Source organism: Herpailurus yagouaroundi, unplaced genomic scaffold, assembly GCF_014898765.1.
Source record: "Herpailurus yagouaroundi ecotype Mexico unplaced genomic scaffold, PumYag 77, whole genome shotgun sequence".
In the NCBI taxonomy this organism is placed as follows: Eukaryota; Metazoa; Chordata; class Mammalia; order Carnivora; family Felidae; genus Herpailurus; species Herpailurus yagouaroundi.
The window spans coordinates 24868924-24884107 of NW_024412388.1; the positions used below are offsets into that span (position 1 = coordinate 24868924).

General features: G+C 46.8%; 1 protein-coding gene across 2 annotated transcripts in view; it reads right to left on the minus strand.

The window, feature by feature from the left end:
- Positions 1–285: 285 nt before the first annotated feature.
- Positions 286–15184, minus strand: part of YARS1 (tyrosyl-tRNA synthetase 1) — a 29209-nt gene continuing 14310 nt past the window's right edge. For both annotated transcript variants that reach the window (XM_040468188.1, XM_040468194.1), the window contains exons 6-13: positions 12194–12286; positions 9824–9959; positions 9276–9361; positions 5497–5632; positions 4615–4712; positions 3547–3740; positions 2862–3003; positions 286–1154 (exon numbers count right to left, since the gene is read on the minus strand). In XM_040468188.1, the coding sequence (XP_040324122.1) occupies positions 1044–1154; positions 2862–3003; positions 3547–3740; positions 4615–4712; positions 5497–5632; positions 9276–9361; positions 9824–9959; positions 12194–12286 (996 nt within the window). In that variant the 3' untranslated portion in view covers positions 286–1043. The remainder of the gene's footprint in view (positions 1155–2861; positions 3004–3546; positions 3741–4614; positions 4713–5496; positions 5633–9275; positions 9362–9823; positions 9960–12193; positions 12287–15184) is intronic.

Genomic DNA, 15184 nt, shown 5'->3' on the forward strand with positions numbered 1-15184 from the left:
GCTGTTTCTTAATGGACGGACAGGGTGGTGGTCTGGGCCCACTATTATGAGAGGATGTTCTTTCTGCCTCCTGTAAGCACTGGACCCCAAAGTGGGCCTCTTCTGCTTTTATCATGAAGGAAAAGTCAAAGTGTTGGTCATCCATCCAATTCACTATCTCCCAACGTTACAGGGTCAAAAGTCCAAGATATGAGCAGCCTAGGTTGGATGAGGGGCCCAGAAGCTGCTCCACAACGTTTTCCTCTCTCCTGGGATGGTCCAGCTCACAGACAGGCCTCATCCAGACACCTTTGTTCAGATAGTTTATTTGAATTCATGACAGTGATAGTGATTCTGATTGAGATGCCTATGGAGAAGTACTCCACCCTCTCTGGAGGAGGATTCAGGCTGTGCCCGCCCTACTTCCGATATTAATAACACACAGCTGGTTTAGGGAATGTCTCAACCCAACAGAATCAAGGGAGAGAAATTCCAGGAGCCCTGGGGGCTGGCCCTGCCCCCAGTGCCAAGCCTCAAGGTTGGCGGCCACTGGGGAAAAAAGCTGCCAACCCCTCGGTAGACCACTAGGTTCTCTGTTTTCTCTTCCCCTTGCTTTTGGAATCCCACAATTTCCTGTTGGGGAAAGGCTGTAATTAGCCCAGTTCAGGCACCAGATCCCAGACAGAGACAGCCGCTGGGATAACTCTAGGAAAACAGGAACCAATATTTTTCCAATTAGGACGACTGTGGCATGAGCCTTTTCTAGGACTTCTATTGAAACCAGATTTCTCCAGTCAGCTGCCGAGGGAAGAAGGTAGAGCTGAGCTCCCTGCTGCTGCCTCACCCGCATGACTACCTGGGAGGTCAGCGGCTCACTTCAGCCAGACAGGATGGTTCTGGATTCTGGGGAGGCTGAGCTGCCGCTTACTGAGTCCCACACCTGATAAAGTCCCAAACTTCCTGCTTCGGTGTCCTGGGAGATGGATAAATGGGTGACGGACGGAGCAAATTAAGACAGCAGATGACTCAGGGTGACGGGAGAAGGGAGGAAGGTGCCCGGTTGGCTAGCTAATGTTGCCCCCTTTCAGTGATTTACAGGAGATGCACCCCAGCTTGGTCATGAAGTTGGCTTCTTTCCACTGTGCGATGCACTCCTCGGAGGTTTTAAAGTCAGCCTGCATGGAATAAACAAAAGCAGTGAATGTGGGGACAGTGGGACTGCAGGAGAGCAGGCTCTCTGATGCTCTAGCAGTGTGGACAGGCCGAGCTTCTCTGTGAGCTGCGCACCCAGCTCTCATTCTTCACCTCGGGAAGCTCATTTTAGGCATTTAGTTCAGGAAAACAGTCACGAGTAAGTGCAAAGGACTATGTACTGAGACCTCCATCTCAGCGTTCAAATAGTGAAAACCCAAAGAGAATCTCAACGTCTAATAAGGTTAGATAATTTCATTAAATTATAGTAATTATGATACAATAGTATATACAATAAGATCCCCCTCTCAGTGTTTAAAAAGATGGGGAAGTTTTTCTAGCACAAAGTTAAATAAACATATGGTGGGACTCAAACTGTAAATATATCATCTCCATGTATAGAAAAAGTCCAGAAAGAAATGACCACTAATGCTATTTTCTAGTATCACTAGGTGGCAACACTATGCATATTTCATTTTCTTCATATCCCCTCCACTTTAGACATTTCTACGATGAAAATTTTTTATTGGGGCGCCTGGGTGGCTCAGTCGGTTAAGCATCCAGATCTTAGTGATTTCATGGGTTTGTGAATTCCAGCCTTGCATCGGGCACTGTGCTGACAGTGTGGAGCCTGCTTGGCATTCTCGCTCTCTCCCTCTGCCCCTCCCACATTCTCTCAAAAATAAATAAACTTAAAAAAATTTTTGATTTTATAGCCAGAAAAAATAAGTGATTTAAAAAATCCAGTCTGGAGGGGCGCCTGGGTGGTTCAGTCGGTTAAGTACGACTTTGGCTCAGGTCATGATCTTGCAGTGTGTGGGTTCAAACCCCATATCAGGCTCTGTGCTGACAGCTCGGAGCCTGGAGCGTGCTTCGGATTCTGTGTCTCCCCCTCTCTCTGTCCCTCCCCCACTCACACTCTGTCTCTCTCTCAAGAATAAATAAACATTAAAAAACATTAAAACAAAACAAAACAACCAGCCTGGAAAAGCAGGAAAGGAGGGAGCGGGTAAAACCACCCGTCATATGCAGGAGGACGGATGGAAGTAGACAGCACTCTAAATGCCCCCCCGCCCAGAAACATTCTGGCTGAGCGAGGAGATGAGGTATTAATTCCTCATTTGCTCATAATCACACATGTTGGTTCCATGAGGAGAGTGAACTGTTGCTACTTTGTTCACAGATGTAGCCCGTGTGCCCAGAACAGTGGTGGGCATACACAGCAGGGGTTCAGTATTTGTTGAGGGAACGAATGCACTCGGGTCACAGGGACAGGCTGTATGGAGTCCATGTCCCAGAGAGCAGACAAAGAATGAGTGGTTCTAAGATCAAGGTAGGCTGGGGGTGGTGGTGGGACCCTGGCTTCATCCCTGCTGGTGACCCTGTGTGGCCCTGGCAGGTATCCTGCCAGGTACAACAGGGACAGGCCTCTGATCACGGGCTGAAGATCAAGTGAGGAAACGTCTGAAGTCCCTCACACGGTGCCTCAAATAGCCCGTCCATGCTAGGTAAGTGCGAGGGCTCCCGTGCTGCTCAGACACCTCCTCCGGGGCAGTCTGGACTGAAGGAAGAGAGGGGCTCAGACGCAGGAAGGCCCAGCGGGGGAGAGGGCAGCTGTGGACTCAGCAATAGCAGTCTGGGGACACGGTCCAGGCGGCCCAGGCCAGAGAGGGGGCACTGTAGCTTTTTACCTGCAGCTTCTCGAAGACCTTCTTCTTGGGCTTGAGCTCTTCATCCGGTTGGCCCTTCTCGTAGCCCTTCACGAACACTCGCTCCCCGGGAGCAGAGCCGGCAGGAGGGTCCAGAGGCTCAACCTTGCGGTTTACCCCTTCTCTGGGAAGACACACAGGAGAAGGAAAGAGTGAGACTATGGACTGCCTGCAGCGGCCAGCGAAGCTAGAGCACCGGGGCCTTCACTGCGGGGCTTTAGGGCCCCCTCAACGCCAGAGGCCCAGGAAGTCCTCCGTGCCGTACCACATTTGTGCGTTGGGTTAACCGGGGCTAGACTGAAACCCTCTGTCAGGAGAGACACCGAAATCTAGGCTTTTAGGGGAGGAAGTATGACATAACAGAGACAGCAAGGCCTGAACAGCCAGTCAGAATTAGTCTTGAATCCTGGCTCCATCTCTCACTAGTAGAGAGACTTGGGCATGTACCTGCTGCTTTGAACCTTCAGTTCCTGTGGTAATAAAATTAACTTTGGGTAAAGCGCTTCATTCGCAGTACGTGTGTGGTGAGTAATTCCTTCACGCATCATGTTTTGGACAGTTTCTCCAAGTGTTCTGCCTGATGCCTGGAGGGCATCACGTGGGCCAATTCCCTGCACTTCCTGCCCCCCACGCTCAGGCCCGCGCCCCACCCCAAGCTCTCACTCACATAGAAGCACACAGAAGCATGCCTTGGGACTCGACACCCCTCATCTTCTGGGGTTTCAGATTGCACAGCACCACCACCAGCCTATCCCGCAGGTCCTCCTCGGGCACAAACTGCACCAGGCCGCTCACCACAGTCCGTGGTTCAGCTTCCCCCACATCGACCTTCTCCACATACAGGCTGTCTGCGTCTGGGTGCTGCCGGCAAGAGAGGTTAGTCCCGGACGGTATCGTGACGGAAGGGACCATGGGTGTCCGGTGAACCCTCTGACTGCTGAAAGGGGCATCTACTCTCCAACAGAGGCTCCTAAGGGACCCTCTGCAGCAAACTCTTTCCAGGTCCCAGAGAGCAGACAGGAGGATGGGCCTTGAAGCTCCATTTTACTCTCCCCCAAGAGGCAGGGTTTGACTAAGATGAGGTGCAGGGAGTCTCCTGCACAAGTAAATGGCCTGGACTGTCTGGGCGGCTACCGCTATGGCCACATGCTACACCGGCTGAGTCCTGCGTGGCCTGGAAGATGAGTGGAGGACAATGCTGGCCTCACCATCTGAAGGAGGCAGCCATCTCAAAGTACTTTCAGTAGTCTCTGTAGTGAAAAACAATGCTGGGAAAGAAAGAAAAGTCCACAACAATGGTCCCAGGTCGCTGGCTGCATAACCTTCTGTCTCTGGGTAAAAGGAAGTCCCTCTCCCTTCCCCATTTGCAGGGGTGGGTGGGATGGGGCAGGGAGACAAAGTGGCTGTTCCAAGATAAGGCCTGCAGCCAAGTCCAGACAAGCCAGTAGAGACCAGAAGAGTCTATCAGACCAGATTTAATTGAGAAGCAAGCTCCCTCTGACTAATATCCTCTCCTCCCCAATCCCGGCTCTGAGTTCCTGGCTGTGTCTGGTTGCAAAAGGTCCAGAGGCAGCAAAGGGAAAAGAGCCTGACACCTGGAACTAGACACCTGTGTTCTGACTTGCGATATGACCTCAGGGATGTTACTTCCCATCCCAGGCCAGGTTTCCTCCAGATGGAAACAGACAAACGTGACCCCTATCGGCCTCTCTGGGATGTGGTGAAAAATGAGTACCTTGTCCACACTAATGACTTTGCCCACACGGATATCCAGCCGGGATGGGATGACCTCCTCTGGTTCTGAATTCTTGGCAGGACCTTTGGCAATCGGCTCTGGGAAAGAAAAGAACCCCAAGGGATCAGAACTCTCTTCCTCTGCCACGACAGGCCAAATGCTGACCCCACCAAATGACGACACTAGCAGGGTTTAGTGCAGAATCCCCAGAATCTACCCATTTAGTTTTTCCTTATTTATTTTTCTTAAGTAATCTCTATGCCCGACATGGGACTTGAACTCATGAACTAGGCGCCCCTACTTATATCTTCTCTAAAATAGGGCTGGCAACCTTTGGGAAGGGACAGTAGTAGCTTTGCTACCTCTAGGTGTTTCTATTCATGCATCCCACATGAATTGATGGAGTCTTTTCTGGGAGAGTCACACAAAACCATCCAAGTTAATAACTCAGCATCATGGGTCAATGGGTGGCCAACTAAGAGCCAGTCAGAAGCCCATGCAAGGGAACTGGGCGAAGCTGAAGATGAGCTTTCCTAAGGAGCTGTGCAGACTCTGCCTGAGCAGTTGTGTTACCCTCATGGTCTAACCCAACTGGTCTCTTAACTGAAGAGGATTTTGTGAAGTGTGAGATCACAGGCCATGTCTCACACAGTAGACTGGTACGGCAGGACGTAATCACTTCACAGCATCGCCCAAACCAAAATCCAGATGACTCCAGCTCCATTCCAGGAGTCAATGGGGTACGATATTCCTGTACTTCGGGCCCCCTGGCTTCTCGGGCTCTCAATTTAAGGCAGACCTTCTTCTGAAGCCCACTGACAGGCTCTCTGTCCTGATGATGCCAAGCACCCCTTGGCCCTCCCCCTCCCTGGCTCGCCTTACTCTGCTTTGAGGGGTCTGGGTAGGCAGCGCTGGCCAGTTTCTTCAGTGCAGGAGTATTAAACTTTTCCCGGATAGGATCCAGCAACTTGTTCAGGGCGACTTCAACAGAATTCTTGAGGTCTCCAGGGTGTACAACCTGCAAAAGTGTCCAAAGGCTCTGTGAGATGGGCGCGTGGGATGGGGCACAGGACGTCCAAGTCCACTAAGGATAATGTGTGTGGAGGGTGCAGGGTGTTTCCCCAGCGGTCTCTATTTTTTTTAAGTTTATTTATTTATTTTCAGAGAGAGAGAGAGAGTGCGCCAAGTGGGGAAGGGGCAGAGAGAGAGAGGAGGGGGGAGAGAGAGAGAGGATCCCAAGCAGGCTCCATACCACCAGTGCAGAGCCTGATGTGGGGCTCGAACTCATGAGATCATGACCTGTGCTAGTGAGCTCCCAGAGCCACCCAGACACCACGGCTCCCTACAGTCTTACTTGATCCTTAGAACAATCTTGTGAAGCTGACAAAGCAGAGAAGGGGAAACAGGTTCAGAAAGATTATCTCACTGAGAGTTAGGGTTTTTGACTCTGAATTCCATACCAACTTGAGGGTTTGTACAGGCTGAATGTTTTTATTAGTCAAAGTCTTCTAGTCCCTCCATTCATGCTTAGAAGAATGGCACAAACCAGAGGCATTTAGAGGCAGAGAAACATTCACATATGCAACCCAAGGAGACAGCCTGAGGGGGGCCGAGCCGCGTGAGCCAGAAGAAAGAAGGGCTCTGGAGTTAGACCAGGGTTAGAGTTCCAGCTAGCTGTGTGACCCCTGGACCAGGCAGTTAACTCCTCTAAGTCTGGGATTCTTCACTTAAAAGCTGAAGATAATACCTATATCTCAGAGAGTCAGAATGAGGATTAAATCACATAACGTGGGTGAAAATGGTGAGGAGTGCAAGTATGCAGTTAAGAGTTGAGCAATTCAATTCTTCTTGTGTCCCATGACTCGTGCTTTTATATCCCAAATCTGGCCTGAAAGCACCTGTCAGCTATTCCGAGGTGATGTCTCTTAGGCATGAACACCTGTAATACAACAATACCTACATTTTTGTTTCTAATATTCCTTCATTTCCTTGGGAAATTTTTGAGAGAGAGGCAGAGCATCAGTGGGGGAGGGACAGAGAGACAAGGAGCCACAGAATCCGAAGCAAGCTCCAGGCTCTGAGCTGTCAGCACGGAGCCTGACACGGCTCTTGATCTCACAAACTGCGAGGTCATGACCTGAGTCGAAATTGGACGTTTAACCAACTGAGCCATCCAGGGGCCCCGGGAATGTGTAATTTTAACAACAGGAAAGCTTTAGACCAGCTCTGTCCAAGATGGGAGCCACTAGCCTCACGTGGATATTTCAGTGTAAACCGAAATGCAGTTTCTCAGCTGCATTGGGCATGTTCTAAGGCTGACCAGCCACACGTGGCCAGTGGCAGCTGTGTGAGGAGGCAGTGCATACAGACCATGTCCATGGTCACAGAAAGTGCTATTGGCTAGTGCTGCTCCAAGCTCTTTTTTCAGACACATTTCTTCTATCCTTCTCGTTACTCCCACAAATGACCATTCACAGGACTGAGGAGTACAGTGTGGGTTTTGTGGCCGGCCTCAGACTGCAGACAGAAGGGTTTCAGAGCAATGGCTGTGAAAAACATCCAAAAGATGGGCTTTGAGGGCCACAGAGCTCAGAGGTCACCGAGCCTTTTCTTCTACTTGATGTTCTGTCCCTTACACAACGGTGTCCTGCAGTGGTCTTCTGGGCTCTGCCTGAACACCTCAGTGACGGGGACGCAAGGTCAAGTGAGGCAGCCCAGTCCATCGCCACACAGTGGAGGTCACTGCACAGCTCTCCCTGATGTTGAACCCAAACACACCTACCCCCGTGGTCCCCGCCTGCAGACCTGGTTTAGCTTTCTGGTGCCACAGGAAGAAATCCAACCCCTCTCCCACGGGAATCTGTCATGTATTTGAGGATGACGGAACACAGGCCTGATTCCCAACTAAACATCCCCTGTTCTTTCAACTGTGCTCTTGTGACAAGGGCTTGGGTCTGTTCCCTATCACAGCATCCTCCTTCTCCCCACCAACACAGCCCAGATGGTCAAATAAACTTCAGAAAATTGAAGTTCAGGGCTGAATGCACAACCCCAAATGTACTCACAACAGTGGAGAACTGAATGATCAACTCTGTGGTTCCAGACTCTACACTTCAGATGACTTACACTAAGACTTCATTACGTTTCTGACAGCCCGATCACATTGCTGATTCAACCCAAAGTCAGAGTCAGTCAAAAGTCCCCATTTCATTCTCCACATGCACCATGGCCACATCTTCCCTTTATGACCTGGCCCTGCCTATCTCTCCCACAACACTCTGCCTCACCTTTTGGACTCATGTTAGATCAAACCACTTGTAATTCTGTACTATGCTGTCTCACCTCACCATGTCTTTGCGCAATTTCTTCCTTCTGTTTGGAGGCTGTCCCCTCTGTAAAGCTTGACCAGCCAGGCAATCACTTCCTCCTATTATATTTCTGGACCATACATGTACATCGTCATTGTATAGTCACATAGCAGTGATATTTGTTTCTATGTCTGCCTCTCCCACTGGACCATAAGCTTCATGAGGATTTTCTAAAATTTATTTATTTATTTATTTATTTATCTATTTATTTATTTATTTTATTTATTTATTTTTTTTTTTACTTTTTTTTTTTTCAACGTTTATTTTTGGGACAGAGAGAGACAGAGCATGAACGGGGGAGGGGCAGAGAGAGAGGGAGACACAGAATCGGAAACAGGCTCCAGGCTCTGAGCCATCGGCCCAGAGCCTGACGCGGGGCTCGAACTCCCGGACCGTGAGATCGTGACCTGGCTGAAGTCAGACGCTTAACTGACTGCGCCACCCAGGCGCCCCTATTTTTAATGGTTATATTTATCTTTGAGACAGAGAGAGACACAGCATGAGCAGGGGAGGGGCACAGAGAGAGGGAGACACAGAATTTGAAGCAGGCTCCAGGCTCCGAGCTGTCAGCACAGAGCCTGATGTGGGGCTCAAACTCACAAACCATGAGATCGTGACCTGAGCCGAAGTCAGTTGCTCAACCGACTGAGCCACCCAGGCACCCCTTAAAATTTATTTTTGAGAGAGAGAGGGTACGAGTGAGTGAGCAGTAGAGAGAGAGAGGGAGAGAGAGAGAATCCCATGCAGACTCTGCACTATCAGCGTGGAGACCAAAGTGGGGCTTGGGCTCATCCGGTGCAGGGCTTGAGCTTACGAACTGTGAGATCACGACCTGAGCCAAAGTGGGATGCTTAACCGACTGAGCCACCCAGGCATCCCCTTCATGAGGATTTAATCCTCTGTAATGCCAGCCCCTACCATGGTGCCTAACACAGGGGCACCTAGCAATTCTTTTGTTAAACTGTCTGTTGAGATCATTTAGCTAGCTACCTTCCACAGGTGTTTCTTTTTTGAACCTGGACTTTGCATCTCTCCCTGAAATGCTTCATCTTGCTGGGTTTGGTCCTTCATTCCAGGCTAAATCCTTTGCAGAATGATGAGGACATCAATATACGAGCTTTGTGCCATCTGCCCGTCTAAACTGTGAACCACCCGAATCCTCATTAAGACACTAACACAATACACATCAGCATCAAGCAGAGCTTTGCGGCGCATATTAGAAACCTGGCTGGGCCAAGATGGAGACGTCTGTCAGAAGGAATTCAGTGGGGATTACTCCTCCTTTGGTATTACCTCATCAGCAAAGTCCTTTTCCAGGTCCAAGTAAGCGGTATAGGTTTTGTTTCCACCCCATTTCTCATCTCGAAGGATCACAAACTCTGTAAGAAAATGGATCTATGCCAACAAACTCATTGATAATGGCAGAGTCAGCATTTCTATACCCATATTATGGGTGTTTTAGTTTTTATTATATATTTTGAACTTTATATGGCATTTTATTGTTCTTAAATCAGATGAGCTAGCAAACCAGCTGGCACCCAAGCTCAAGGGGAAGGATCGTGCCTTACATTTCTTTTGTATTCCTCTAATTAAGCATGCCTGCCTTCATCTCTACACCCCTGCCCACCCTGACACCCCGCTTAGAACCTCACCTTGGTAACAACCCCACGGGCAGTGAAATGACATCCCAACTCCAAATGTACGTCGGTATATGAGAAGTCAGAGCACAGAATCGGGGAAGCCATTGGCGAAGGAAGATTCTGACAAATCACAAGGGCGACCTCAGCACTACTTTTGCTACCTCGGCCTGGCCTCTGAGAAGCAATAAAAGGGTGTCTTACCAGACTTAAGGGGAAAGAGGACATGCTTGATGAAAGACAGAACTCCGTTGTTCTCCACGTTCCCTGGCTCACAGAAGGCCTTCTTTAGTTTTTTCTTTACATCCTCCTTCCGGTCAAGGAGATCAATCTTGGACTCCTAGAAGCCATGGAGGAGAAGGGACCTCTTATGGTGGGAAATGAGATATGCTCAACGAATCTGTGTATTTCCATTTTTTTTTAAATTTATATTTATTTATTTTTTTCAACGTTTATTTATTTTTGGGACAGAGAGAGACAGAGCATGAACGGGGGAGGGGCAGAGAGAGAGGGAGACACAGAATCGGAAACAGGCTCCAGGCTCCGAGCCGTCAGCCCAGAGCCCGACGCGGGGCTCGAACTCACGGAGCACGAGATCGTGACCTGGCTGAAGTCGGACGCTTAACCGACTGCGCCACCCAGGCGCCCCTCCATTTTTTTCTTTGTAAACAAAGGTTTAAACAGTAACAGCTTCAACAAAAGCAGAATTAATCAGAGTCAAGAGCCACTCACAATATTGCCCCCCAACAAAAATAATTAATTCAGTTTTCCTGTGTTCTTCCCAGGCCTTGTCTATTACACACAGAATCGTTACAAATCTGTAGTTCGAGAACAAATGTCTACTCTTTGCTTTGTCACTTGAGACTCTATCATAAGTATTTCTGAGTGGCTACCTCACCCTCACTTGTAATTTTTATGGTGTATTATAGTCCCGATTACTAGTGACAATATAATTTCTTTAATGATTTCTAAACTGTTAGATTATGTTCTAATTTATACAATTTATATATATTACAATGAATATCTTTGCAGAGTTGTTTTTTTTTTTCCTCCTTCTCTGAGATTATTTCCTTAAGCTACCCAAAACTGCTAGGCCCAAAACGATTTTCTGAAAGGGGAAGACTAATTGACATTGCCACAAACAATGTGTGAGGGGACTTGTTTCACAGCAAGCCCCCACACTAGGTACTGTATATTACCTAGAGCCATTTTTCCTTTTTAGGGTAATAGGAGTTGTTTCTTATTTTGAAGTGAGTAAACTCACGGATCTCTGGGTTCACAGTGGTTACCAAATTCCGGTCCACGTATGCCTGTGTATGAATCACCTGGGGTGCTTGTAAAAAAATGTGAATTACTGGGAGATGAGTCAAAATCTCTTGAGGTTGGGCCAGATATTTGTATCTTGAAAAAGCTCTCTGTGTGATTCTGATGCAGTCGTGTTCAGGAACTGCTGCTAACTAACACGGACTTCCGGCGTTAAGATAGGGTGAATGTCACCAAATAGGGTGAGTGATAGGATATTTTGTCAAAGAAATAGCTGATACATGGATCATCTTAACATAGAGAAAAACGAATGAGTATATTCCTTTAAAAATAATAAGAAAAGTTTCCATGCATATATTTACTGATCTCTGATCAAAGATTGAGAAGTCAGATTTAAAGAACTGGATGGGCACCCAGACGTGACTTCAATCGGAATCACCTAGTAGAATCTGAAAGAAAATACAGATTCCTGAGTTGTTTCCCAGAACCGCTTTATCAGAATCTCTAAGAACAGAGTCTAATCAATGCTTTCCCTAGGTGGTTCTCGAGGTCAGCTGTGTTTGGGAACCCCGAACTCAAACTTCCACATCTCTGGGTTCCACAGAGCCCTCCATTCTGTACCCTTCGTGATCAAAACAAAAGTGCATTTTCCCTAAGCAGTACTTTTAAATGTTAAAAAATATTGTATTTGTCATATTAGTTATATCAAATATCACTCTAAGAATCAAGATGCTATTTGGTGAAATGTAACCCTCGCCTCATTAACCTCATTAGTAAGGCTGAGATTTACCACAGTTGATGAACGAAAACATTACTTTTGCTTGTGTGCTTTATCACACAATATCACAGCAGTAAAATTGTTAAGATTATGATTGGATCCTATCAGGACTGCTTCTGGGTCCTTCAATACTCGAGAACCACTGGAATTTATGGGATGAACCTCAGATTCCTTGGAATTCAAATCTACAAGAATTCAAGTTAGCCAGGTAACTCTTCTTTTGAGTCTTCAATATCTTCATCTCTTGCTTAAGATTTCTTTCTTTTAAAGTTTAAGAGGGAGAGAGCGCACATGCACGAGCAGGGGCAGGGCAGAGAGAGAGAGAGAGAGAGAGAGAGAGAGAGAAGAGAGAGAGGGAGAATCCCAAGCAGGCTCCACACTGCCAGTGCAGAGCCCAACGTGGGGCTCAATCCCAAGAACTGTGAGATCATGACCTGAGCTGAAATCAAAAGTCGGATGTCCAACCAACTGAGCCACCCAGGCATCTCTCTTGCTGAAGATTTCTAAACTCAAGTCAGAGCTGGCAAACCTACCTCTTCTGAGGAGCTCATTTTGCTGCCAGTTAATCCTGGAACCATAGGATTCATCAGATGGACCCGTTTTGAGTAACCAAGTGCAGGGAGGTACTGAGGGGTTAGAAAGAAACACACAAAGCAAATGTTAGTATAAACTCCTCCTCAGTGTCCTGATCCCATCTAACTCGGCAAGCAACTTAATAGTTTGATATAGTCCTTCCAATCTCTTTTCCTACTGAGTAGACTTTTTTTCTTTTTTAAAAAAGTTTTTATTTAAATTGCAGTTGACATACAGTATATTAGTTTCAGGTGTACAATATAGTGATTCCGCACTTCTATACAACACCCTGTGCTCATCCCAAGTGCCCTCCTCAATCCCCTTCACCTACCTAACTTGCTCCCCCCACCCACCTCCTCTCTGGTAACCATCAGTTTGTTCTCTATAGTTAGGAGTCTGTTTCTTGGTTTGCCTCTCTCTCTTTTTCCCCTTTGCTCATTTGTTTTGTTTCTTAAAATTACACATATGAGTGAAATCATATGGTATTCGTCTTTCTCTGAGTAACTGATTTTGCTTAGCATAATACTCTCTAGCTCCATCCACATCATTGCAAATGGCAAGATTTCATTCTTTTTAGTGGCTAATAATCCATTGCATTGGATATACAACCTTTCGATGGTGCATACAATAACATAAACAAAGTTTTCCCTACTGTTTTTCTACTAGTATTATGTTGTGAAGCTATTGGATTTACCCTACCACCATAAACAACTATAAAAGCTGGAAATATATAAAAATGACCATTTGCAGGCATTTGACAGCAACAGGTGTAGGACTATGAATTTTGAGAGAAGGGAAAGCAAAGGTGACCCCACACTCACCCTGGCTTTCTCCTTGAGGGCATTTTCCCCAAACGAGGTGCTGAGAGAAAGACAGTCTGACGAAGGAGAGACAGAGACTGGAGTTCTGGGCTGCCAGGAGGCTAGGACTGAGGAAAGATTCTAGGGAGAAGTGAGCCCCCCACCCCCAAATCGAAGTCAAAATTCCCCACTCATTTATTAGCTGACTCATAGCGGTGTGTGCATACGGAGATGCCAGGAAGCCTAGCAGAGAACAGGTGCTGGGAGGCTGGCGATCTGCGCATAGACTTCAGAGGCTGCACAGTGCTGGGGAGACAGAGGTTGAAGCTTAGGTCCACTCCAAGTGGAGAGGTCTTTGTGAACACCCTGAGATTTGAGTTTGAGATCCCAGAAAGGCTGTATCCTAGGAATAAGACCCACATTGTAGAGGGGCAAACTGAAACAGACTTGTTGTTCCTTTTTTTTTTTTTTTAATGTTTATTCATTTTTGAGAGAGAAAGAGAGAGGGTGAGGGAGAGAACGTGCACAAGCAGGGGAGGAGCAGAGAAGAGAGGGAGACACATAATCTTTTCTTTTTAGTAATTTAAAAATTTTTTTTAAATGTTTATTTACTTTTGAAAGAAGACAGAGCATGAGAAGGGGAGAGGCAGAGAGAGACACACACACACAGAATCTAAAGCAGGCTCTAGGTTCTGAGCTGTCAGCACAGAGCCAGCCCCATTTGGGGCTTGAACTCATAAACTGTGAGATCATGACCTGAGCTGAAGTCAGACAATTTGACTGAGCCACCCAGGTGCCCTGAAACAAACCTGTTCTGACAAAGCCTAAAACCTGCCCCAGACAGGATCAAGGTGATAAGTCAGTAATTTAACAGCCTACAGAAAACACTGCACCCTATAAGCATAATCCAGAGTCTCTACCACATATCTACGATATCTTTGATACAATAAAAAAAAGTATTAGAAATGGGGAAGAAGAAAAAAAATGATTGATAATTAAGAGAAATAAAAGCAGACCCAGGAACAATCCAGATACTGGAATAAACAGATCAGGATGTCAAAATAACTATGATTGGTGTGTGAAAGGAAACAGGAAAAGATGGACAAACTGGTTTAAAAGAGAATTTTGTAAAAGGGAGCTGGAATCTATAAAAAAAGAACCAAATGGAAGTTCTAAAATGGCACAGTACAATATTGGATGGATTTAACAGAAGACAGGATTGATAAGCTTGGAGAAAAGTCAGTAGAGAATAACCAAACTAAAGCACAGAAGGGACAAAAAAAAAAAAAAAGAAAACAACAGAACAGAATATAAGAGACACATGGGAGGGGCACCTGGATGGCTCAGTGGGTTGAGCGTCCAATTTTGGCTCAGGTCAAGTTCTTGCAGTTCAGGAGTTCGAGCCCCATATTGGGCTCGCTGCTGTCAGCCTGTCAGCGCAGAGCCCGCTTCAGATGCTCTGTCCCCCTCTCTTTGCCCCTCCCTCACTTGCGCTCTCCCCCAAATAAATATTTTTTTAAAAAAGACACGTAGAACATAGTCAAGAGGTCTACCCTATGTAGAATTAGGGTCCCAGGGCAGGAGACAGAGAATAAGACCGAAGCAATATTTAAGGACATAGTAGGGGACAATTGCCTCAAATTAATGAAAACAGACTCAGGAACCTCAGCAAAATCCAAGTAGGATAAGTATCAAGAAAACTAGAGCCAAAAAACATCATTGTCAAATTGCTGAAAATCAGAGACAGAGAAAACCCTAAAAGCAGCCAGAGAAAACCAGTTATTATCTCTAAAAGAGCAACAGTAATACTTATAGGTGACTTCTCAATGGAAACTAAGGCAGCCAGAGACAATGGGATGACTCTTTAAAGGGCTAAAAGAAAAATAACTGCCAACCTAGAATTTGATATCCAGTGAAAACAGAAGAAGGATGTTTTCAGACAAAAGAAAGATGAAGGAATTCATTACTAATGACCTGCACTACCAACACCAAATCCAAGGTGGGGGCTCTGCAAGCCGAAGGAAAATGACCCCAGAAGGAAGCACAGAGGTATAGAAGTGCAGGAAGGAGTCACGAATACCAGGAAGGGTGAGTAGGGATGAGTATACCTGAAAATTGACTGCTTGAAAAGGAGTTATAACGAAGTCTTTC